Below are 26,613 nucleotides of genomic sequence, written 5' to 3' on the forward strand. Positions count from 1 at the left end.
TTATCCGGTGTTACCAGTAACAGTAAATAATATTAAGATTTTATTTAATATTGAAATGGGGGAGCTAAGTTCTTTGAATATTAAGATGTACTAGATGACTTGTATATAGATTTTCTCCTTCCCTGCATTATTTTAAATAATGTATTATAGATTATGCGTTTGGCATCAGAAATTAATTGAATAAACCATGACGTTGTTGTGCTTGACAATAACAATTGTGCTAAGGTTTGCTTGCAACTTAGCTGGAACCAATACTTTTTTTGTCATAACTCCTTTCACATGTCCTTCCAACTCTGATTAATCTCCTGTCTCCAATCAGGTAGCAATATGTCTGTATTGTTATTTAAGGCTCACAGTGCAGAATACGTGGAGACCCTCCTGAGGTGGAGGAGTATGGTATGCAGGTGGAAGTTCTGCTCAGCAAAAGGAGACATTCCCACTACTCCTGGCCCCACAAAGGTTAGCAGGAACTGATCTTAGTGATTCCTTAGGATGCTCAACTGCCCATTGCCGATCTGAGAATGGACAGCACATGATCCGATTAACTCTCAGTTCCAAACCATCAAGTGATGTCATAGGATCTTATCCAAGTACTTGATGGTAAGGGAAATATTGTCACATTAATGATGGAAATGAGGCATTGCATACTCACGTCCTGGTTACACAGCCTATAGCTGGTCAAGACACCTGACAATTAATTTCCAGAGCTTCACAAAATGTCAGTAAGATAGTGAATCTTCAGATGATCACACACTTGTTTCAGAAAATTTAAACATGGTATGTGGTTTTTAAAACCAGGACACTGGCTAACAAATTTGGTACAAAAGCAAAATACTGCAGAGGCTGGAAATCTGAGACCAATTGATTATTTTTTTCCTCAAAGTAGACTGAGTTTGCTGAGGGTAATATGGAGGATAGCAGGTTGATTTAGTTTAGTTGGCTGGACAGTTGACTTGCATTGCAGAGTGATGCCAAAAGCATGGGTTCAATTCCCATATTGACTGAGGTTATGAAGAAGGATTCTTCTTCTCAAACTTTCCCCTTGCCTGAGGTCTAGTGGCTCTCAGGTTAAACCACCACCAGCCGTCTATCTCTACTGAGAGAGCAGACCTATGATCTGGTATGACTACAGAGACTTTAGAGACAATTCCTCCAGAGGCTGAATGGTGGACTTAAATCATTGTGGCTACAACGGTATGCTATGGAAAGGGAAGGCCTTCACAGAATGGCAGTGGTGGATGCTTTGAAACCCCTCTCTGGTGTGGGTGAAATTGTTGAAGACCTCATAGGATTCTCCATGCTCCTTCTGGGCTTTGCTCTCAGTTGGGAGTCCAGATGTTGGGAGAATCCCTGCAGTGTCTCCATATTGACCACCAATGGTCCCTTACATAATTAAATTGACAGACCTACTGCTTCCAGACAGACTGCCCTTGCTGCCTTCAGCAAAATCATTTGCATTGGTCCACAAACCCAGATGGTTGACCTAACATTTCTGCCATTGGCATCATCATGTCATTGTACTCTTAACACTGGTGCTTCACATCTCCCTCCAACCAGTCATCAACAATATTATTGTTATATTAATTTTTTGGTAAGCTACCACATCCCTTTAACCATCATTGCCTTCACATCTGCCCACAAACATGCATGAAACAGCTGATATTTGGAAGAGTGGTTCCATAACAACTTGGGTGTTTTTACCACTTGACATTATTACAGGATAAACTTAAAGTTAGTGGAATTAATAAAAAGTATATGAAGTTATTATCAAAAGAAACTTCTGCACGACAGGACAGCTTCTGCCCAACTGAATTGTTCAAATTAAAATTGAGCTCCTGCAGTCATGTGTGGCTGTACTTTTAACAGCACTTTTTAAAATGCCTGAACTTGGTGAATCCAAATATTATAATGTTCAACATTCACACCGAGCAAAGTAGCAGGTTTTCTTATTAATACATTTACTGTATTTCATAAGCTAACCCCCTGCACTCATTTTCAAAGCATTTATCTGCAAGACATGCAAACTATTATTTGGAAGAAGAAAGATAACATTTTCTATGTAACCACAGCTGTCTCATTTGTTCCCAATCACTTTCTTTAGCACGTTTGCTCTCCACAAAGTGTGGTAGTGGAGAAGAGAGCTGTTTCAGAGGTCTAACAAAGTCCTCTTTTTCATTTGTCTTTTTGATTTTATTTCCTCTGAAGTTGGTGCCAGGGTTCTGTTGAAAATACTGTCAGTCGAGAGCTGGTATTCACTGAAAGCATAGCCAGAATTTTGTAAATACATTTTTCTCCAAAATGGCTTCTTTCTTAATAACAGGTAGAAATTGTTATTTACATAAAACAAAGCATTCAATTTTGAATCATTCAGAAATTTCCTGTTGGATCTGTGGCTGAAACTCAATTTCTCTCTGGCAGGTTAAGTAATATGAGCATCCTGCTTATAAGCTGTAGCTGTCTAGTTTGATAATGTTTAAAAATGCATATGGCCGGCATTGCAAGAGTCAGAAATATTCTTTTTGCTTCAAAGCACAAATTGAACAGTTAGTTTATTAAGAGGAATGATGACCTCCAAAAATAAGTGATTTTGGGATGGGTGAGGATGTTAAATTCTTAAGAGTCTAAAACATGGACAAAACAAATCTGGAAGCTTCCTGCTTTCAGTTATAACAGAGACAGATGGACAAGAGCCCAGTTGGACACTTAAATATTTTAATTACGTTGCATACCGGGCATTTTGTCTCTCTTCCAAGATTTACTTTTGCCGGGTAGCTTTCCTGGTCTTTGGAAAACCCTGCAACCTAAAGGGAGGTGAGGACTGCTGTATGAAATGTGTCAATCACTAATCCAGCACTGTTTTTAAGTTTGGAGAGGCAGCAGTGTTCCAGTCTCCTTCCTCCCCCCTCCCCATTCTTCCCAAACTCTCACCCCAATCTATCCTGTCACTTCTGTTGCTGTCTCCCCAAGGTAGAGTCACCTACAATTGGCTGGTAAGTTCCCCATGCTAATCATTGGCATGTCTCGTTATCACTGACATCTTCCATAATCAATGATGCCTTCCCCATAAGTGGAGTCTCACCCATGACCATTGAATGCCAAACTCTGCCCTCATCAGTCTCTAATATGTGTGGATTGATTGTGGACAATCCAACAAATCATACCCTATGCACTCTATCCTCTCTCAATCTCCACCTCAGAAGTAGGAAACTCAGTATGTGACCTCTCCTGAAAGGGAGGCAAACCTATCGGCTGCCTTTGAGTCATGAATACTTACAAATCAGAAGAAGGCCATTTAGTCCATCATTATCCATTGAAAGAGAAGTCAAGATTTATTCACTTTGCCCATAATGCTCAATGTTCCTCCTCATTGTGTACCTGTCTGACTCATTTTTTGTATTATTTAAGGTATCAGCTTCTGTCAGCTTTGCAGGTGGAATGTTTTAGATTTTGACAGAACTGAATACTTTGGTGCTTCGGAGTGAAAATAATTTCTTGTTATCTCCCCTTAATAACTTTTGCTAATGATTTTGAATCGATGACCTTTAGTTATTGGTGCACTTGCCAGAGGAAATGGGTTTTCTGTGCCTACTTTATCAGTGCCTCTCATCATCTTCAAAGCTCAATTGGGTCACTTCTTTAACCTTCTCTGTTTCAAGGAGATCAGTCCTAGTTATTTCTACTGTCTCCTAACTGAATTATCTCATCCCTGGTGATATTCTAGTTAACCTTCTCTGTATCCTTTCTAAGACCTATCTGGTTGAGGATCTTGTTAGAAAAACCATACATGCTGTGAATACTCCAAGGTCCTCACTCAAACTCCTTCCCCAACTTAAAAATCCCATTTCAGAAAATCAGGGCTTTAGGGCAGATTCTGTCTTTGCAATAAGCAAAATGGATACTAAATAATTGACATCATATTTCCATTGAAATCAGAAGGGCTTCTAATTTGCTACTTTTCGATTGGGAGTGCCGCATGTGGTAGTGTTAATACATAATGGATGCAGAATTTCATGAATGAACATCATTGAATTTTGAGAGATATATGTACAGTTCAAAAGGTTAATATTAAATTATTTTTAACAGCTATTGATGGAAGTCATAACAGCTAGGATAATATTAAACATTAACTGTAAGATTGACCTGATGGGTATAAATGAATCCATGGAGACAGTGAGGTCTGCAGATGAACATAAATGAATCCATGGGCTATGTAAGATTTGGTTAATCTTGAAACTAAATTTCTTCCATGTTATTCTTCATGTAAGACATCACATTTCAAAGTGCCACAACTGCTTACAGATGCAAAATGAATTTGAGAAAAATATCTTTGATAATGATAAAGAATGTCAGTCATTTTTCCATGGCTTGTATGACATTATTAACCTAGCTTCCTCAAGGGCCCAAACTGGCATTTGCAAGCAACTGCACATCTACAGGCAATTTCCTCAACAACTTCTTTCAACTTCAAACTGACATCAAAACTGGTCAGTTTAATTCAAAGGAGGAGGCTTTAAAGGGAAAAACCAATTTAGCACAGCTTTGTCTTCACAACTAAACTCAACAAGATGTCTTGGAGTAAACCAAGAATGCTTGTGAGGGCTGCCAAGGAAGATCAACTCAATTTAATTTTGGAGAATTTTCAGTTGAAGTGTTAAAGTTCAAATCCAGTGTTGACATTTTAAGAATTAATCTAAACCAACAGGACTGCCAGTTCAGTGACCAATGTCTTCTACTTTCCATACAATTCTGTTATATTTATTACTAATAAAACACTAACTTGTAATGAATATGGGGATGGATTATAACCCTCACTGACATGAAAGCATCTTAGTGACCCCGCAAGGTCATTAACATTTTTTTTAACGAAGTTTGGATGGTTTGGTAAAGGACAATATTCAATGCAGAACTGAAAAGAAAATTAGGATTAGTCGAGACCAGTTGTAATCAGTGATACAGATTCCCAATGGAAAATATTGAAGATTTTTAACCCAGATTGTATTGGTAAATTGACAACTCTTGAGAGGCAGAGAGAGCGAATAATGTTTTCAATCAAATGATCTATTAATACATCAGGAAAAATCTTACTCTTTGTAAGAACTTTTCATCTGTCAGAATCACTTTATTTCAACTGATAATAAATGTAAAGTATATACTTTGTTGTTACAAATACCTTTTCATGGATGGATTTGGCTATAATATCTACAGGGTACCATGCTTTTTTTTTGCGGCAGGGAAATGAAGATGAAATTATTTACCATGTGTTTTAATCATGTTTAAATATGACCCCAGACGAGAATTGATTTGCCCAGCTGACATCCATCATTACCAAAGCTCCTGTAACAGGGAGCTTTGAGTTATTTTTACTGTGCATTTCAGAAGATGAACCTTACAGGAAGGATGCAACAAAATCAATTAATTATATGTTCTTGTGGCTAAAAGAGAAATCATTTACTGTAATGAATTTCCTGAGATCCACTTTCAATCTAAATTTGGTTAAAATCTTGTTGGATCTTTTATCTTATGACAAATTGCGAATCTCTTGAGTCAACAATGTTAGTTTTGACTGATTTGGATCCCACAACTGAAGTATTGGGAGGGAAATGGTGTAACTATTGAGAATATGAGGTAATCTGTACTTTTTAACTAAATTATTAATGGTTCAATGTTGATTGAATTTTGTTATATCAAGGCATTTCACTTAATAACCGAGGATTTGTATATTTTATTTTGAACAGCAAGAATTTCTCACCAGATTTTCTTTTTTGTATGTGACATCTACATGTTATTCTGAATTGAATATTCTTACCTCAATATCCTGGATTGTTTTAGTCATGTTTATTGAGAAAGTAGTACAATATGTAAACTTAAAGGAATGAGAATATATTGGCTCATGCTGAAGCTAAATGTTCATGATATTTCAGCGTGTCAGAATATACCTTTTCTACAATAAGATTTGCTTAAAGTTGCCAGTGAAAATTATGGAATAAGTACTGCCTGTATTTCACAAAAGTATCAGGAAGTCAAAAATATTCTTCCAACAAAGGATTCTCATAATTATGTATCTTTTTCATAATGCTTTGAAATGGATTGTCGTGTCATGCACACTAGCTGTCTCTTCCGTTTCTACATGATGGAAAATCTGGTTCACCTTCAGGGAAATGGAAGTTTGAGCTGATAAAGTGATAGAATTTCAGATATCATCCCATCAACTAAAAAAGAGAATCCAGATCTACTTTAACAAGGGCTTTCAATATCAATTATCCATTTAAAGGGCAGATTTTCCCTTGCATTTTGCAAAATAAACTGTAGATTGCAGAGATTTATTGTTTGTCAACATACTATATAAATAGCTAATATCAAAATCAGTCAGATAACAGTGTGTAAGGTCACCACAGAAGGTCAGGTTCATACTTGATTACTAGATCCCACAAGGGAAGGGAACAGAAGTTTGTTGATTGTAAAAACAATGCTGCCAGTCAGGATGCCTGTTTTCTATCATCATTCCTCCACTTCAGCTATTAGGGCCCAGTAATCCACCTGATTCTGTAACTTTTGTAAGTAAGTTAGATAACTTGTTGAAAACTCACTGAGGGCAAGTTTCAGAGTTTAGGAGGGTGCATCTATTGCACAGTGAGTCAGGGGAAAACCAAATGCAACACAATGGACAGTCAGTTGCAGGAGCACAATCAGCTGAGATAGATGTCTAAGTGGAGAACATGACTGAGAGGGACAAATCCATTGGCACACAGGCACTACTGGATGTGTACAGGTTGTGAGAGAGTTGTCAGTATGTGCTCAGCTAATGCAGGGAGTAATCACCTTGCTGGCATTAGAGGGGCAGAAGAAAGAGCAAGGCTCCAAGACCTAAGGAATCCAGCTGAATGCAAGAAAGCCAGTAGCTGGCAATGGATGTGCGATGCTAAGATTTTGGGTCTGAGGCAGCACAAAGTAGTGCCTTTGTAGCAGGGACATAAGTCTGTTCTCGGCCATACCAATCCCCCTCAAAACATGTCCAGGAGATAGCCTAGACCCCAACATTTTCTTACTTGAAAAGGAAAGTGCCAGATGTTGCGTTCTGGATGCAATTCAATTGCTCACACTTTCAGACTTGAATCAGCACATGCTTTGTTCATACACTATAGTTAAAATACAGACAAAATAAAAAGAAAAGCATTGGCTTAATTGTGACTCTATCAAAATACTCAACAAAATTTTAAAAAGTATTCATTAATGGCTCAGTGGTTAGCACTGCCATCTCACAGTGCCAGAGACCCGGGTTCAATTCCACTCTTGGGCGCCTGTATGGAGTTTGCACACTCTCCCTGTGTCTGTGTGGGTTTCCTCCCACAAAACAAAGATGAGCAGGTTAGGTGGATTGGCCATGCTAAATTGCCCACAGTTTTTGGGATGTGTAGGTTGGGTGCATTAGTCTGGGGTAAATGTAAGGTAATGTGTCTGGATGGGTTACTCTTCTTAGGGCCGGTGTGAACTTGTTGGGCAGAAGGGCCTGTTTCCTCACTGTAGGAATTCTATGATTCTATAACTGTTCCAATATAGTAACATCCAATAAGCAAAGGCACCAGTTAAATAGATTGTCTCACATGGAATTCTAGCAGCAGGAACAGAACGCCAGCTTTTAACTGAAACAGAGAGAGGACTAAGAGTTTCCACATCTTGCTTCAAGACCCCAGCAACTGCTACTGAAAGCTAAAACTAGAAACCTGGTTCTGTGGGAGCTTGACCCCACCACCCATTCAGTCTGCTTCGACTGTTCCAACTTTTTTTTTAAATGCAAGGCCTCACAAGTTATTTCCTGTATTGGTTTGTAGCAGACTGCTCTGTCTCAACCTCTCTTCATTTAGAAAAACACTAACACAAAAATTATCTTACTGCCATGGTATTGTCACAATTCATAGTGTCAAAGAGTTAATGACCATTCAGTTCCTCCGTATTTATGCTATGAGCAGCATTGTTTGCAGTGTCCTGCTATCAACATTCAAGCTTCTTACCTTGGATATTTGAGCCATTGGTTTCCTCCAACTTCAGTCTTTGGTAACATCTCACACACTCCTATGTCTCGCAGGTCACTAGTGTCCTGTTTGGAAAGCTGGCTAGTGTATTCAATTCCAGGCAGGTGTGGGCATCACTTCCCTCAAGTGAAAAGTATCATTGATTGCTTTGATGACTACATGGGTGCAGGTAGTAACCAGTTAGTGAGATTAATTACCTAGAGGTCCTTTCACTCCCTCAATGTTCATTTGATCTGGAAATACAATGGGAGCTTCCAACAAATGAGCAATCACTTCCCAGGCAGCTGCCATGACTCTTTCATCTTTTACCTGTCCCAACAATTTTAACTCTTCATCTTGCCCTGTGATTATGTGGATGGATTCTTGCGATTGTACTCAGGGTCACAGAACTATAACTAAAACAATTTTCTTACAAAGACCACCGTTGAGTAGGCCATTGGCCTGCTGGGACTTTAGTCTCAGTGTCTAGACCACTCTGGTGATGCTTCTGCAACATGTCCTGACATTTTGGCAGTTTATTGTCCTCTCCATAGCATGACCCTACAGAAATATGTGGACCTTGAAGAGGGTGAGGCTTTGGAAGGCAGCAGCACAGTGGAGAAAGAGGAGGAGCAGGATGTGGAAGAGGATAAGAAAGATGCAAAATGCCAGATGTGTTCCAACTACAGATGATGATGGCCAAGGCAGCATAAGTCTCAAGAATCTCTTTCAGGTGCTGACTCTGTCAAGGATCATCTGATCTAGGAGCATTTTTCAGTTGAACTCTTAGAAATCTGGAGGACCACATAGTCTGGAATTCACTTTGACGTGCCCGTCAGAGCATTTTCTTTGAAAACAAACTCTGGAATAGATCTGTTCTTACAGCCAATGGGTAAAAAATGTTTGTCCAGTTGTTTCACTGTCCCTCTTTAAGCATTGTTGCTTCTCTTCACCACTTCCCCTCTTTTACATTTCACCTTAAAGAGTGAAAGCTCATTCATCCGACATCATGTGCCATCATTTACATTGTGTGAAGTAACAGAAGTACACAACTACCATAAAAAAACCCAGTGAACCACTAAATACCCTGCCTGATGCAATAACCTCTGATCTTAGCTAATTCTAAGTTGTAATCTGCTTACGACCTCTGAGGAGATGAGAATAGCTTTATTTCCTTCATTTCTGTTAGCAGATGAGATTCCCAGGGCAGTCTGCCATCATGGCGATGGCAGTGTGGTCATGTTGAGATCCTACTGTATTTGTGTCAATGTAGGAGCAACCTTTACTGCATAGATGGCCCATCAGAGGTCAACAGTGTTTATACCCTCATCATCATCCTCACTGGCTACCTCTGGGTGTTTTTTCTTGTTAATGTGATGCAATTTAGCACTTATCATCTATCCTTAACTACACTTGAGGAAGTTGTGGGAGTTGCCTTTTTGAATTGCTACAGTTCGAAGGAGTGCTTTAGAGAGTTGCAGGGCTTTGGACCAGCAACACTGATGGAGTGATGATACAGTTTCAGGTCAGAGGTTGCGTGATTTTGAGAGGCCTTTTAAGATGGTGGTTTTCCACTGCCCTCATCAACTGCCATTGCCATTCTAGATGGTAAGAGTCATGGGTTTGGAAGGTGTTGTTTAAGGGATCTCAGTGATTTGCTGCTTTTTCTTTTGTGGATGACACAGACTGCTTCCATTATGTGTCAGTAGTGAACAGAGTGAAAATTGAAGGTGGTAAATTACCTACCATTTAACTGAGTTGCTTTGTCTTAGATGGTGCGGAGCTTCTTGAGTGTTGATGGAGTAGTACCCACACAGACAAGAAGAAAGTATTCTTTCACTCTCTCTTGTCAATGTTCAGCAGACACTGGGGAGATGGGGGGTGTGACTTACCTGCCACAAAATCCTTGGTCTCTGACTTCCTCTTGTCATGAGTGTTTATATAGCTAGGCCTGTTCAGTGGTAACAATCAGGAAGTTCATAGTGAAGGATTCAGGGGCAGTAATACCCATTGTCTGTCAAGAAGTACTGATTGGATTTTCCCTTTTTAGAGATGGCCATTGCCTGGCACTGAAGCAGTGTAAATATTATTTGCCACTTAGCAGCCCAAGTTTGAATATCATCTATTTCTTGCTTCAGTATCTGAGGAGTCACAAATGGTGCTGAACCTTGAGCAATCTTCAGCAAATATTCCCACTTCTGACCTTTTGATAGGGAAGGGAACTGAGAAAGCAGCTGAGGATGGTTGGGCATTGGACACTACTCAGAGAAGCTCATACAGTGATGTCTTGGGATTTAGAAAATTACTCTCCAAAACACATAACCATCTTACTTTGTGCCTCCAACCAACCATCACAGATCTTTCATTGCTCACTCCTCCTCATTTTAGTTTTGCTAGGGCCCTTCAATGGCATACTTAGTTAAGTGCTGTCTTGATGTTAAAGCTGTTAGTCTCACCTCACCTCCAGACTTCAGCTGTCTTAACCAAAGCTGTACTGAGTCAGGAAGTGAGAAGCCTTGTCAGAGGCTGAAGTGAGCATCAGTAAGTACATTGTTTCTGAACAGGTTCTACTTGATAGTACTTATGATGACTCCTCCATCACTTTGCTAATGATCGATGATGGCCTACAGCACTGAATATATGTGCTGTCCTGAATTGCTATATCTGTTTAAAATGTATCCCATTTCGCATGATGATTAGTGCTGCACAACACAATAAAAAGCTTTTTCATTGTGAAGCTCGGACTTTTTTTTTCCACAAGGACTTTGCAGCAGTCACTCCACCAATACCATCATGGACAGGTGCACCTGGACAGGTAGGCTACTGAGAATAAAATCAAATAGATTTTTTTCTCCATTGTTAGTTTGCTCAACACCTGCTGGAGTTCTAGACTAATTGAGGGGATTGTGGACGTAGACCCGCCCTCGATTTCTTTACTTCCAACTGCCGCCAGTACAGTGACTGCCTCAACTTGTTCACACCCTCACCCACTCCAACATCTCACCCTTTCAATGCGCAGCCCTCTACTCCCTCCATTCCAACCCAAACCTCACCATCTAACCAATGGACAAGGGGAGGCACAGTGGTAGTTTGGCGCACTGCAGATGCCAACTCAAAGACACCTCCTCTTACTGACCCCTTGACCATGACCTCAACCCCCATCACCAAACCATCATCTCCCAGAATGTACACAACTTCATCACCTCAGGGGATCTCCCACCCAAGGCTTCCAACCTCACAGTTTGGGAATCCTGCACCACCCAGTTCTACCTCCTACCCATGATCCACAAGCCTGACCACCTTGGCCGACCCATCGTCTCAGCCTGCTCTTACCCTACCGAACTCATCTCCACATACCTCGATACTGTCCTATTCCCCCCTTGTCCAGGAACTCCCCACATACATTCAGGACAATACCTATGCCCTCCACCACCTTGAAGACTTTTGTTTCACTGGCCCCCAATGCCTCATCTTCACCATGGACATCCAGTCCCTCTACACCTCCATCCACCATGAACAGGGCCTCCAAGCCCTCTGTTTCTTCCTCTCCCTACATTTCTATCAGTATCCTTCCACTGATACTCTCATTCGTTTGGCTGAACTAGTGCTCACCATCAACAATTTCTACTTCGAATCCTCCCACATCCTACAGACAAAAGGGGTAGCCATGGGCACTCGCATGGGCCCCGGTTTTCCCAGTCTCTTTGTCGGTTACGTGGAACAGTCCATTTTCCATAGTTACACTGGCACCACTCCCCACCTCTTCCTCCGCTACATTGATGACTATATCAGTGCTACCTTGTGCTCCCATGAGGAGGTTGAACAGTTCATCAACTTCACCTACACATTCCACCCTGACCTTGAGTTCACCTGTACCATCTCAGACACCTCCCTCCCCTTTCTGGACCACTCTATCTCCATCAACAGTGACTGACTCAACACTGACATCTTCTACAAACACACTGACTCCCACAGCTACCTGGACTACACCTCCTCCCACCCTGCCTCCTGTAAAAGTGCTATCCTTTACTCCCAATTCCTCTGCCTCTGCCACATCTGCTCCCAGGAGGATCAGTTCCACACCAGATGGCCCCCTTCTTTAAAGACCACAATTTCCCATCCCATGTGGTTGATGATGCCCTCCAGCGCATCTCATCCACAACCCACACCTCTGACCTCGAAACCTTACCCCTCCAACTGCATTTAGGACAGAACGCCCCTGGTCCTCACCTTCCATCCCACCAACCTCCGTATACATTGCATTATCCTCCACCATTTCCGCCACCTACAAATGGACCCCACCACCAGAGATATATTTTCCTCCCCACCCCTATCCACTTTCCATAAAGACCATTCACTCCACAATTCCCTTGTCAGGTCCACACCACCCCCTGCCCTACCAAGCCATGTCATTTACTGTATCTGTTGCTCCCGATGCAGTTTCCTCTACATTGGGGAGACAGGATGCCTACTCACAGAGCACCTCAGAAAACATCTCCTCAACACCCGCATGAACCAACCCCACCTTCCCATGGCCAAACACTTCAACTGCCCCTCCCACTCCTCCAAGGATATGCAAGTCCTGGGCCTCCTCCATTGCCACTCCCTAACCACCTGCCGCCTGGAGGCAGAATGCCTCATCTTCCACATTGAGACCCTCCAACCCCATAGCATTAATGTGGATTTCACCAGTTTCCTTATTTTCCCTCCACCCACCTTATCCCAGTTCCAACCTTCCAACTTAGCACTGCCCTCATGACCTGTCCAACTTGTCCAGGTTCCTTCTCACCTTTCTGCTCCACCCTCCTCTCTGATCTATCACCATTACTCACACCTCTACCTACCTATCACACTCTCATTTACCTTCCCCCCAGCCCCACCCCCTCCCATTTATCTCTCCACCTCGAGGCTCCCAGCCTCATTCCTGATGAAGTGCTTTTCCCGAAACGTCGATTCTCCTGCTCCTTGGATGCTGACTAACCTGCTGTGCTTTTCCAGTATCACACTCTCGACTCTAATCTCCAGCATCTGCAGTCCTCACTTTTGCCTAACTAGACGGGATTACCAGCTCTGATATGAGTGCAACTCTCAGCATCTTTGTGACATCTGTTCTACTGTTCAGTCAATGTTGCAAAATATGGCAGCATTCTGTGTGGATCACTGCCTTGCTCCTGTATCCACTTGGAGTGCTGCTGCACATCGGTCTCCATGAATTTGGACAGTTTCTCAATGGAGAGTGTGTTTAAAAACTGTGAATCAACATAATGACTATCACTGAGAATTCCTGACATATGGAAACATGGAACATGACCCCTTTCTTATTTACTGTGCTTCCTGTCACCCTGCAATTGGGTCAGCTGAGCATGGCAGTGCTATCCTCCATCTCTGAGGGGCCCTACATTTTGCCTCTTGTCTCTTGCCCTGCTCACCCATGATGTTTTTATAATCTACTGCCCTCCTACCCAAAAACATGCAAGGATCCACCAATGTGAATGTGCCTGCACAGGTGCAGATGCACTTGTAAGATGTGGTTGTTCCTTGAGGCACTTGTCCCTGTGTTCTGATGGGATTGTATCTCTCCATGTCCAAGTCAGATGAAAACCACATGGCAACTAACCTCAGCTCAGACTTCATGTGCAGTAGAGTCTTTGCTGTTTCATCAGACAGGGAGAGGCACTGATCTCCAGCTTGTGATATTTTTACATCCTCTCCACTAGGTATGGCCATTTTGCCTTTTTGCCTTCCTGAATTTGCTCCTGATAGCTCTCACCCACCCACCCCGGCAATGTCCATAGCTCCCTCCTCTTTGGTTGTTTTTGTGAGTTTGCACAGTTCCCTAACAGTGCACTTCCTTGAGCAGTATGAATCCTTTTCTGCTACACAGTGAAAATAGTGAAAGGTATAATGTTGTTGACCTTTCTGATCAATGCCTGCAGTTCATTAATGTAAGATGGTGTATACATCAGTGCTTGTAGAACCTTAAATAGATGAAGACTCTGAGCCTTGGTGCTGGGCCAATAGATATCCCGAGTACCCATTCCTGTAAGTTACCAGGGAGAGAAGGACCCCTGGATATAATAATCTATGGATAGATGCAAAACAATGCCACCTTTTCAGATTATTTTCATAACATGATTAGCATTAACTCAAACAGACTTTGATATACAGTATTAGTCAACACTGATTCCTGATGAAGGGCTTATGCCCGAAACGCCGACTCTCCTGTTCCTCAGATGCTACCTGATTTGCAGTGCTTTTCCAGCACCACACTCTTCGACTCTGATCTCCAACATCTGCAGTCCTCACTTTCTCCTCCTCCACAATGTATCGTAGGTTTTGTCTTTCAAAAGGGTGAAGTATGCTGAAACATTTTCAAAGAGCTGGATAGGTAATTGAGACTAAGAGTAGAAGACTGAGATAGTCCTGCACTGTTGAAAGTGATGTTTCTGGGATGAAATGTCAAATAATTATTATCAAATGATAATTAAAATAATGTCAAATAATAATTAAAAAAGAATGAGGCTCTTTGCAGTAGTTCATTAAGCAGTCCATCCCACCTTCTCACAGGCAATGGGCGATAAACAATAAATGCTGATCTTACCTATAAAGCCAATATTCTTGAAATTATTTTTTTTAAATGTCCAATTAACCTTGACAAATTCCAAAATCTTATGCAAGTATTTTCTAATGTTTCTTGGTCAACCAATATTATTAAAATAAATTATCTAGTTACTAATTTTGCTGCTTCTTATGAGATTTTTTTTCAAATTGGTTTCCTTTCATAATCATTTTAGGTATAAACGCAAACTTCTTATGTAAGGTGCTGAAGAGACGGAATGCTGGAACGATAGGTCAGGAAGCCTATTCGGACAGAGAAACATCTGAAATGTCGACGTTATCTTTGCAGATATTACCTGATTTGCTCTACTTTCCCAGTATTTTTCTATGTATCAGATTTCAGTGATCTCCAATATTGTTTTTGTGCTTGCGACTTAACTCGTCCGATATTTCGATTACAAGAAAGTGAGGACTGCAAATGCTGGAGATCAAAGTTAAAAGGTGTGGTGCTGGAAAAGCACAGCAGGTCAGGCAGCATCTGAGGAGCAGGAGTGTCGACGTCTGGGGCATCAGCCCTTCATCAGGCATGTGATGAAAGGCTTATGCCCGAAACGTTGACTCTCCTGCTCCTCAGATCCTGCCTGACCTGCTGTGCTTTTCCAGCACCACACCTTTTGACTCTGATATTTCTATTACATCAGTCAGTTATCTGTCGAACCTTTCTACGTAATGATTTGGAACAGCGCTCCGAACGCTAGTGCTTCCAATTAAACCTGTTGGACTATAACCTGGTGTTGTGTGATTTTTAACTTTCCACGTAAGGCTGCCAATGTTATCAATTACTATTAGGATCAGCACTGCGGACAGCGCCCAACCGCTAGTGTGAAAAATGGCACTGCCACAAGTTCAAAAAGCACTCCTCTCGTGTGATCACTGGATTTGAGAAAATGGATAACTCTGCAGAGGTAAAAGTGCAAGAATCAATCTCAGCCTATGATATGTCCTCCTTGCCGATGTTTATAATGAACATTCTAGACAGTAGCAGAATGCAGGACTTCAAACTGCTTGCAACATTTGACAGTCAGCTCTCTGTCTCTTGTTGCACGGTACAGTATGCTGGGATGCTCATTCTAGCTGTCACACTGCATGAAATTTGATCTCTTGGTTTATTGATTTGATAGTCTGAAGGTTTCACTGCAACAGCCATCATCCGTTCTCCCATCTGGAAGGACATTAAAGGCCTAAAACGCGTAGTTTTATACTTTTAAAAAAATTAAACTTGTCAATGACATCTTGTTTTCAAACGCATTTATTTATTTTTGGACACAATATATTGCTTGGAATAATAAAACAAGGCATGAAATCTTTATGTTTGCCAAGGGGGGTAGACTGATCACTCTGAAGTTATCTCTATTTAGACGGTGCACGCAGTAAAAATGTGACCCTGGCCGGTGGCATTAGCCTGCAGTGAGTCACGATACAAAGTATCACGTTGTTTACTGCAGTATTGGGGGGAAAATTGATACAGTTTTAATTTACATGGGATACTGGTTACAGTGGGATGTATAGTTACACATTGGGATTGTTACAACCAGACTACGTGAAGCAACGAATTGAACTCTCTGCAACCTTGGTGGTTAGAGTTCAGCTTTTTTTTTTAAGATGCGCGACTTTCCACCCTCAAGCAACTTGAAGGCTGGCCGCTGCACTGACACCCAAGAGCTGGTACACTTATCGATCTGAACGAAGCTGAGCGGCTGCTGGAGAACAGTTGACACGATGTTGGCAGACTGAGTGTGCTCTGCGCCCGGACACAAGCCAGAGGCCAGTTCTTATTCCAGATGTGTTCCGCCTGACGTCAGGAAAGGGATTTACCTTTCCGTTTTCCCAATCGGGGGAGGGGGAGTGGGGGAACCCGCCAGCAGGAACAGGAGCTGGGGTTTCGGTATAAAGGCAGCCGGGGTACAGGGAGGGGGAAGAGGTTGGCTCTCACTTGGGGGAAGGGAGGAGCGGCGTTTCCCTGAAGCGAGCCGGTGAGAGAGAGAAGCTGGCAGGGCTGGGGGAATCCATTCGGAACAAACACAGACAACATCAACAAGCCGTGGGTGGCGAAAGAAGGACGGAATTGAAAAAAGCTCCGGACGGAGAAGGGGACTGAGAGTAGCCCCCAATGTTGTCTCGCTCCTTCACCCCGTGCAATGGGGATGAATAAAGTCAAAATGCAGAAAGCAGCGGCTTCCCAGCCCCTGGCACTCTCCCTCGTTGGAGCAGGATCGCGAGTGAAGTGAACAGACTCCTGTGTGAGCCAGAGAGAGAGAGAGGAGGCAGGGCTCCTGCTTTTCACTGCTGGGAGTGGCGAGTGAGGACGATCCGGGGTGGGACTGGGAGGGGAAGGGGGTGTATTTATTTTTTTTTGGTGGTTTGGGTGTCAAGACAGGGAAAGGGGGAGGAACAGGAGTGGCCGGGCAGCCCGAGACCATGCGCTGTCGCCTCCCGCAGCAGCCCCGGGAAAAGTGCGTGGAGAAGAGGCGGCGAGGGGCAGCCGGCGGGGAACGGCGTCCGCCTGTTCATCAGGCGGAGTGTGGGGCGGAGATGGAGCGGGCCCGCTGCTCTCAACTGAAGTGAAGACCAGCGTCTCCTCGGGCCACAGCAATCACCTGCTTCTTTTACTCAGTGACCCAGGAAGGAGGGGTTGAGGAGGTCCGGCTGGCCAGTCTCTCTCTCTCTCTCACACACACACATAAAGTGAACCGTCAAAGCAGCGGCTGAATGGAGCGAGCGGATCCGGGCAGCGAGACCCTGGCACCACAGTGAAGGCCATACCTCTCGGTGCCAGAGGGGTCTGTGTGTGTGTGTGTGTGTGTGAGTTCCAGCGGGGCACCCTCCTTTCTCCATGGTACCTTGTCGGGGAGGCTAACGCTGCTGCCTGCGATTCTCAGCATGCAGCTCCTGAAAGCGGTATGGGCTTTGGCTGGAGCCGCCGTCTGCTCTGTCCTCATCTTCGTGATCCATTCACACCTCCTGAAAGAAGGTAAGCTGTGCTCTCGGAAGCTCTCTTGACTTGTTGTCCTTCCTGCAATGGAACCAGCGGAGAGACGGGGCAAACTGCGAACGATACGCCGTAAAAAAAAGAAACCGACGCAAAAAAAACCCCCGAATTCTTCACTGATTCTCTGATTTATTTGATATTCCAACCTGTCACTTTGGTTAATCGGTTTGAGTCGAGGTGTCCTGGGAAAGGCAGAGTGCTGTAGTGTGTAAACAGGGGAGTGAGGGAGAGAGAGAGAGGGGGGATAGCTGGGTGTGCAGTTCCAGGTTCAGTGGAGGGCGCTGGAGCTCTGTGGAAAGAGTCCGAGCTGCAGCGCGGAAACTCCGCTGGCCAGGGCTCTCTCCACCTGCCCCTGAACTTCTCTGAAGTTTCCAACAGGGGCTTACGTTCTCAGACCGACTGCTCCGCCGCAGATCCCGCGGCTAAGGGCTGGAAAAGCAGAATCGAGAGACGGGACGGATTTCCCGCTGAGACCATGAGGCAGTGAGTGTATTGTGTGTGGGTTTGAGGCATTGCATTTATCTGAAACCTGAACGGAGATTTCAGAATGAGCTCGCTGACCCTTCAGCTCAGTGGAAACTCTGAAGCAAACAGCACACACAGGGTTAAACATCGACCAGATTAAGAAGCATTAAGTAAACTCAGGCTAACAATAGTTCTTTATGGGGGCGTTATCATTATTGTTTTGTAGTGATTCGCTCGCAGAGCTTTTGAAGTCAGTCTCGTTCCCATGTTTGTACAGGGAACTAAGTAATCTGACGGTCTATCCAGTTATAAGTTCCAAGTTTGTACTCAGTCTGAGACGATTAAATGAAGTGTGTGGCCTGTTTTGTTGAGAACCGAGGTAGAATTCAGCATTGGTTTGAAAAGCCTATTTGACAAAAGCGCCGGTAAAAGAAACACTGGCGTTTGCTCATTGGCATCTTTTCATGCACCATTCTGTGGGTATTAAAGGCAGACCTAATTTTGGAGATAACTGTCATCCGCACCATTCATCAGTACGGAAGTTAAAGGTGGTTTGCAGTTTAGCAAATGTGACCCGTCCGTATCATGAGAACTCGGCAGGAAGAGACTTGCTGGTGTTTCTGAAGGCTTTTAGTGATTCAGCATTCACTGGGTTTAGCATCCAACTCTTACCTTATCCCAACCTTTTATTTATTATGGAACAGCATTAAAGGACCTCGAGCAGATCACGGAGAATTAGGAGCATCAAAGAATGAGTAGATTGTACTCTAGATTAAGTTTAATACAGTCTGCGGGTTTTCAAATGAACGATTTTAATGCTCGCTGAGATATATGTGTAACATTATAAAAACAGTGGTGGTGTTAGTAAGCACTATCTTTCACAGGCTGTAGAGTGAGGTTCTTGAAAAAGGTTTAAGTTAAGGACCTTGTTTACTCATAAATCATCGATTTGGTTTCAGAATTTAAAACAAACTTCATAAGTAAAAATTTTCAAATATTTTCATTAAATTAGCAGCAATGATGTTTTACTTAGTACAGTTAACTAGTCCTTTTGTTTAGAATAAAAAATCTGGAGGAATTGATCTTTCTGGAATTTATGTGCATCTGTATTGTTATCATCTGTAATCATGCTGGGTAATTAGTGGATAAGTTCTAATGTTTGCCAGGGTGCATTGGGAAAATTGACAGACTGTTATGTTTCTGAGAGTTGATAACTGATGGGGCTGACTTTGTGCTTGCATGTGTGAATTCCTCAGTAACAATTTGGCAGCTCCCTACAATCTTTGTATCCAAGTTCAGCTTTTCCTAGTACATGATATTGAGCCATTGTGAGGCTCATAAGAAGAGTCAACTTCATCTACAGTAATCTTCTTTTCACCATAGCATACACATTTCTCCTCTAACTGATCAGACTTCTTTAAAACTACTGGAGTGGAGTTTTGTTCAAAATGCAATTTACTTCTAAACCGATTGTTATAAATGAAGTGATCTTCCCTCATTATTAATTATGTTTAAACTAATTTTATTCTCTTCTCATTATAATGCTGCAAATGATGCACACTTATCTGATCTAATATTATTTATCAGCCAAGATTTAATTAAATAGTGAATGTCTCTCCTTTTCAGTCGCCATTAATTTGGCCTATTATGCCTAATGAAATTTGCATCTCAAATGTTTTGAATGTGGGTTTTCTGTCCTTGCAGAATATGCTGAAATACACTTATTAACAGATCTAATTAGTTAGCTGTCTCAAAATAAAAGTTCAAGTGGACATGTGAAATTGTGCTCAGAATATCTATCTGGCAGATAATCATTTTTACATCTTGCAATGTGGTACTTGTTTTCACAAATGAGTCTAATTCAGTAATATATGAATGACGAAACTAAAAGAAATTGTAATCACCTTATTCTCTGTCAAGGAAATATATGACATTCCAAAGGGAGTTTTAGAATTTAGCATACTTTATGAATTGTTGAATTTCAAACTGGGATTGCTGTACAGTCATTGTCCTATATTTAACTGTGTTGGGCAAATCATTCAATGCCATCATAAAGCCACTTTCACCTGCTTGTGATAAATTATCTGTTGTATAGTTAATCAAAATTCTTTCCTCCATTGACTTTTCTTTGTAGCAAAGGATATTTCCTAATGTCCAGCATCTTCACTGAACTTAAGAGCTATTCACTTCTTCCACTTAAAGTGCTTCTGTAAAATGTAATGAACATTTGACACATTTTAATAACTTTGGCTGTGTAGTGCTGTAAGCCAAGGAAAATGTTCCACTTAGCAGAGATGCAGTTAGACAAGCATAGACTCAGATCCAAAAAAGGGAGATTTTAGTTGGAATAACTGAAAGCTTCAGAAACTACATAGGTTTTGAGGGTGATCTTAATGGAAGAAAGGAAACTGAATATCTGGAAGAAAAGATTGTCATAGGCTTGGATGGCTAAAAGTATGACAGTGAATGGGAGGGATGGGCTGCACGGGTGTCCACAGACAAAGGAACAGAGAGTTCAGGACTGGATGGTGTTTTAGATGGGGAGGATCAAGAGGGATTTGAATAAAAGGGTGAAATTTTAATATTGGAGACATTTTTAAAGCCTGTGAGATTAAATAGTGGCAGCATGCGTACAAAATTGGCGAAGGAACAGAAAGTAGATAGTTGTGGTGAATGGTTGTTTTTCAGACTGGAAATAAACAACACTGTTTCCCACGGATTGATATATATTAATGACCTGGATTTGGGCATACTGGGCAGAATTTCAAGGTTTGCAGATGACATGGAACTGTGTAATCTAGTGAGCAACAAGGTGGATAGCAACCCAATTTACAAGGACGTAGGCAGGCTGGTGAAGTAGACATATACATGAGAAAAGAAATGTAGAAATGTAGTGAATTGAATTGTGAATTTATTTTGAGAAGAATGAAAAGAGGTAATATAAACTAAATAGTGCAATTTAAATTTGTGCGGAAACCTGAAGTGTCTGCTCACAAATGTTTTAAGGGTGAGAGGATAAGTTGAGAAGACCGTTGAAGGGTTTATTAAGACAGAATTGGGTATTGTAGTAAGGAGGTTATGTGAAACTCTCTATAAAATCCTTGTTAGGCCGCTCCTGTAACATCATGTTCAATTCTGGGTGCTACGCTTTAGGAAAGTTGCAAAGATCTGAGGAGAGTATAATATTGTGGGGAACCCAGGATTTGTGCTCCTTAGAACAAGGAAGTTGAAGATAAAATTTAATAATGACATTCAAAGTCATTAATGCTTCTGATAGGACAAAAAAGGAGAAACGGTTTCAAATGGGAGAACCTTTGTTAACCAGAGGTTGCAGCTTTTAAAGTCATGGTAGGGGGGTTGGCTAGAGGCATCATGAGGACTTTCTTTTATGTAGTGAATTGTACTGATATGGAATACATTGCCTGTAATAGTATGGAAACAGATTCAGTAGCTGTCTTCAAAAATGATTTGAGTAAATGCTTGAAGATGAAACATTACAGAGATCGTGGGTAGCCAGGGATTGGAACTGATTTAATAGCTCTTTCAAAAGCTGGCACACACACACAGATTCCTTCTGTTCTGTATCGAACTATGATTCTATGGTTTTAAGACTGGGAGCCAATGCAGATCAGAAAGAACTGCTGGAGACCACCACTTGTTGCTAGTGCTTCTACGTACAGTAGGATTTTGGATGAGATGATGTTTATTGAGGTGCTGATATTTAGCTACGTGTTTAGCCTCTGTTCAAGCCCTGTGAAACTTGTTCTGTAACAAGACTTGATAAAAGATTGCACCTGAAGAACATTGTGTTGGAAAATGTTTTAACTGAATATAGTGACAAGATGAGTTTTTTGAAATGAAAAGTAGTTAAAGAAAATTAGATGTCTGACGGTGTCAAATGATTCAATCTTTGCCCATATTCCAAGTGAAGTACAATTGCTTCCAGTGGGTGGTTTCGAAGAAGCATTTTTAGCAGCAGCTATTCCAAGAGTAACCTGGGGGGACCGACGTGGAGCTTTATCTGTGGACATCACTGCTCTGAAAGGGGGGGGGTCGTAGATTCAAGATTTTGTTTCTACTAAGTATCACATTGCATGTCAAGCATACTTTGTTATAGATTAAATCCAAGTTCTGAAACTGCTCTTTTCCATGTCTTGACACAGACACATTCATATTTTTATCTCAGCTGCAGTCAGTGGTTGACTCAGGTGTTTAGAAAGGGCAATGAGTTGAGAACCTAAGATGGAAGAAGATGGTGAAATTAAAAGCATGTGAGATATCGTCATTTAGAAAGCAAATATATGCTCTGTCTTCAGAATATTTAGACTGACTCCTCCTCATTGCTACTGTTTTGATGCAGCTTGGCTATGAAATTTGTGTTGCAGGGTAAAATCCGACTTCTGTGCTGTTGTGATCGGCTCCAGAGAAACACACGAGATGTGGTTTTAGTGGCATTTTGGAAATTTATACATACTCAGCAACACTGTCAGAAAGGCAAGGAAGTCTGGATTTTATAATTTTCTAATTCTAATGAGATAGAATATTGTTGATGTGACAAAACCAAGTCTACCAATTTATATGGAACTGACTTATAAACCATACAGTAGTTACCTATGACTTTCAATCTATCAATATGTGAATTGCTGGAATTATGCCTTTGGGGAGAAAACTCCTATGCCAGTTTTATTTTATTGGCTCTGTAAATGGCTACGTGCACACAGAATTTATCTGTTAATATTCAAATGTATTTTCAAGGTTTGAGCCATTGAATGCTTAAAAAAAAACTGAGATATGCAATCTGTCAAAAAATCCCTGAAGAACTTTCCAAGGAGAGACCTCTGATATTCAGACAAGTTTGACATGGTTTCTTTTGTAATTTCAAATTCATACAAACAGTAACCACCAGCCACTTACTTTGGACTGCAATATGAAGAAGGCTATCACCACAGGGTTAAACCCAGTTTGCTATTGTAACTACAGTGTTGAAAGTTGGTGCTAGTTTATCCAGAGGTTGAGTTTTTCCCTTTCTTTTTACTTTGTGTCACTAAGGGAGCAGCTTGGGAACGATTTTCCCTACAAAGGTAGAACTATATGGGGAAAACAAATGTCCCAAGTTTAAATGGAAAATAGTTCAGCAAATTTTGTTTACTTTATTATTAGAACTGGATATTGCATCCATTTCTGATTTTTTGGTCTTGCCATATCTTTTTCCTCGCATTCAGTCAGCAAACAGCTGTGCTGTATCAAATGGATAGGCTATAGACTATGCACACTAGTGAAACAATCCACATTTGTTCTTGGAGTGAGTGGGAAAGAGCTGTTACAATATCCCTTTTCAGATCTTGATTCTGAGGGGCAGCTGAAGAATGGGATACATGCTGTGTAAGCTTTCCATGCTTGGCATTTTTTTTTAATGTTGAGATGCAGGTCATCATGCTGCTAATCCTTAACCCAGTCCTTACTCTCCTCTCTCACACTTTGCATTCAATGTTTGCAAAGAAGGCATTTGAATCGTGATCTCAGAGACGTCGATGATTGGCAAATACATGGCACTGTCTGCCTGATCTACTCATAGCAAGTGAAAAGAAAAGTAGCAATTGAACATCTTGCTTTGAAAAGGAATGACAACTTTGCTGCTGTAATATTGCATTTAGTCATTAAGCAGCAGCCATATTAAGCCATTAGTTCCAAAGTTAATTTTTTCTGTTTTGTCACCTATAATGTCTAGAGTGCTGTATGGAAACTAAAAATTGAAGGTAATTAACTGTGTAAAAGAACCACCAAATCTTCATAAAAGGAAAATACTTAAGTTATTTGAATACTGGCAATTGCAGCTTTCGGATGCCTGTGATACTATATGGAAAATATAACATTGTCATATGTTTATTTTACCATGATATAATGTTGGACTGCAATAATTGAATTGCTACATCCTGTTTTGTTTATAGGTTGCAAGTAGTCTTATAGAGTCATGCAGCATAGAAACATTCACTTCGCTCCAGGGGGTGGCATGGTGGCTTAGTGGTTAGCACTTCTGCTTCACAGTGCCAGGGACTCGAGTTTGATTCCAGCCTTGGGTGACTATCTGTGTGGAATTTGCACATTCTCCCTGTGTCTGTGTGGGTTTCTCTGGGTGCTGTGGCTTTTTCCCACAGTCCAAAGATGTGCACATCAGGTGAATTGACTATGCTCAATTGCCCATAGTGTTAGGTGCATTAGTCAGAGGGAAATGGTTCTGGGTGGGTTACTCCTCAGAGGATCGGTGTGGACTTGTTGGCCTGAAAGACCTGTTTCCACCCTGTAGGGAGTCTAATCCAATCAGTCCATGTCAATCATGTTCCCAAACTAAATTAGTCCCATCTGTCTGTGCTTGGCCCATAAACCTCCAAACTTTTTTTATTCACCAACTTATTCAAATCTTTTAAACATTCTGACTGTACCTGCAACCACCACTTTTTCTCTGGCAGTTCATTCCACACACTCTGTGTAACAAAAAGAAAAGTTGCTTCGAAATCTTATTACCATTTTCCAAATCAACAAAGTTAAAAACTGCTGCTGTCCATAACATGCAGCCAATTCGCTGAGACCCTTTTAGCCCTGCTGGTATAAATCAATTTCACCCCTCAGAATGTTTTGGGGCAGGGAAGGCACTGCATTGCAGTTTTATGATGGATGGAAAAACATTGTTCAATTCTGTACAATGTGGTGAGGTAAATGACAGGAAATGCGGCATGCACTTTGTGCATTTTCTAACTAAAAAACAAGTTCAGCCGATGTCTTGGAGACAGTTGAAAAAAAGGTGGTCAGTTTCCACAGCAGTATGTTAAAGAGAAGCGTGTGATTTGTCATTTTTTCTCTCACTGAATAATTTTCCTTAGCTTATTTATTTTCTGAAAAGCTGCTAGAAAGGCTATCTCCCATGACCATTCTTAGTGGAAAGGAATGACCGTCTTTGAGCAACAGATGCAGCATTATTTTTGTCTATTTGAACCAAGAACCAGTAACAATCCACTGATGAGGTTCCATTCCCCATTCCTGAGCAAGCTATTCCAGCCTAGGTTGTCAGATTTCCAGTGACTAACTCACCACAGGTAATTGTTGTAGCACCAATAATGAAAAAGAAGAGAAATCGGTAATTTGCATCTTGTCAACATGTTAATGCTCAGTTTTTCTACTTTTTCACTTGTGAACAGCCTCTGACCTAATGTGACATGTTGCAGTGCTTTACTGACTCAGTAATTGCACTCTGCTCTGCTCTAATGTAGAGGAATCTCATTCCTTTCAACAGGACCATGTTTCCTGACTAAACTGATGTTTTTGCTGAGCTCATAAGTTAATTCAGATCAATTTTGAAAGAAGAAACAGTCCTCAGTGAATGAATTTGAAAGTGTTTTTCTTGTTCTGCCCCCCGCGCATCATTAATTATACTGGGCCAGTTGCTGCTATTGTTCTGTAAATTCATAGCCAATGCAAATTTGCTACACCACTATAAATGGGGCATTGCATTCAGCAAGCGATCCTAGCCAAATTCGAGCTTTTGCCAAAGATGCACTGGTACTGCCATCTGCATTGATTCTGGTGCTAATTAAGTTACCAGTTTAATTAACACAGAAAGGAAATTTCCTAAACAAAGATGTCCAGTAGTAGTCATTTATTTGGCTACTTAAATCTTTAAACTCTGAATATTTCCAGCAGGAGAGGCTGCATTTCTACATGTGTAAAATTGTATTCAATCCTGGGATCTACAAAGTCAAAAGGTTGCCAACAGAAGTAGAATTTAATTGTTGAACTCCTGCAGTAATCTCTTGTCTGCCCTTGAACTAGTAAATAGCAAGTGTATTCCTAGAAGCAGTCCTCAGGAGGATCATGGTGGTTTGCTGTAAAGTATCAAAGTTCACTGTTGGAAGCAGTTTATGTATTGTTGATCTGAACTTGACAATGGAAAGGGAGCCGCCCACCCTGGGACTGCTACAACAGCATTTTATAGTAAATTGGTTCTATTGAAACAATCACTATCCGTTTAGCTTCAGCCACCGTTAAATATAAGTTTATGTTTTGTCAGTATAAAATAGGTTGAACTAGTGTCACAATTTTGAGTCTAAGTGACAAAGTAAAAAAGTCAGAACATGCTTCTTTTTCCCAATTATCAGGTGATCTGCGGTTCATTTCTGAGTCAAAAGGTTGTCGGCTCAAGTTTCACTCCTGAGATTTAAACGTAACATCGAGGACAACATGCCAGCATAGTACTGGATTAACACTGCACTGTTAGAAATGCCAGCTTTTGGATGTGAAATTAAACTGAGCTCCTGTCAGTCCTCACAAGTGGATGTAAAAGATACCACGGTACTATTTTCAGCATTATCCTGTGCGAATGTTTACCCCTTAACCAACCTCACTGAAAGAAATTATTTGCTCATTGCACTTGGTGGGACCATATGGGTGCTGCCTATGTTTCCTCTGTTGCAACATTGATTACAGCCAACTAGGTACTTCTGAACTATATAGAGAGTTGAGACATTGCTGCAGATATTA

The 26,613-nt window shown here is 41.4% G+C and overlaps 1 protein-coding gene across 2 annotated transcripts in view; it reads left to right on the plus strand.

The window, feature by feature from the left end:
- LOC122561696 (chemokine-like protein TAFA-5) overlaps positions 1–26,613 on the plus strand; it is a 695,903-nt gene that overhangs the window by 132,913 nt on the left and 536,377 nt on the right. The window contains exon 1 of one of the 2 annotated variants that reach the window (XM_043713714.1): positions 15,895–17,598. The exons of the other annotated variant lie outside the window; for it this stretch is intronic. Coding sequence (XP_043569649.1) covers positions 17,508–17,598 — 91 coding nt within the window. The 5' untranslated portion in view covers positions 15,895–17,507. Of the gene's footprint in view, positions 1–15,894; positions 17,599–26,613 lie in introns of those variants that run through there. 2 annotated transcript variants of the gene reach the window in all.

The sequence above is a fragment of the Chiloscyllium plagiosum genome, chromosome 23 (assembly GCF_004010195.1).
Source record: "Chiloscyllium plagiosum isolate BGI_BamShark_2017 chromosome 23, ASM401019v2, whole genome shotgun sequence".
Lineage (NCBI taxonomy): Eukaryota > Metazoa > Chordata > Chondrichthyes > Orectolobiformes > Hemiscylliidae > Chiloscyllium > Chiloscyllium plagiosum.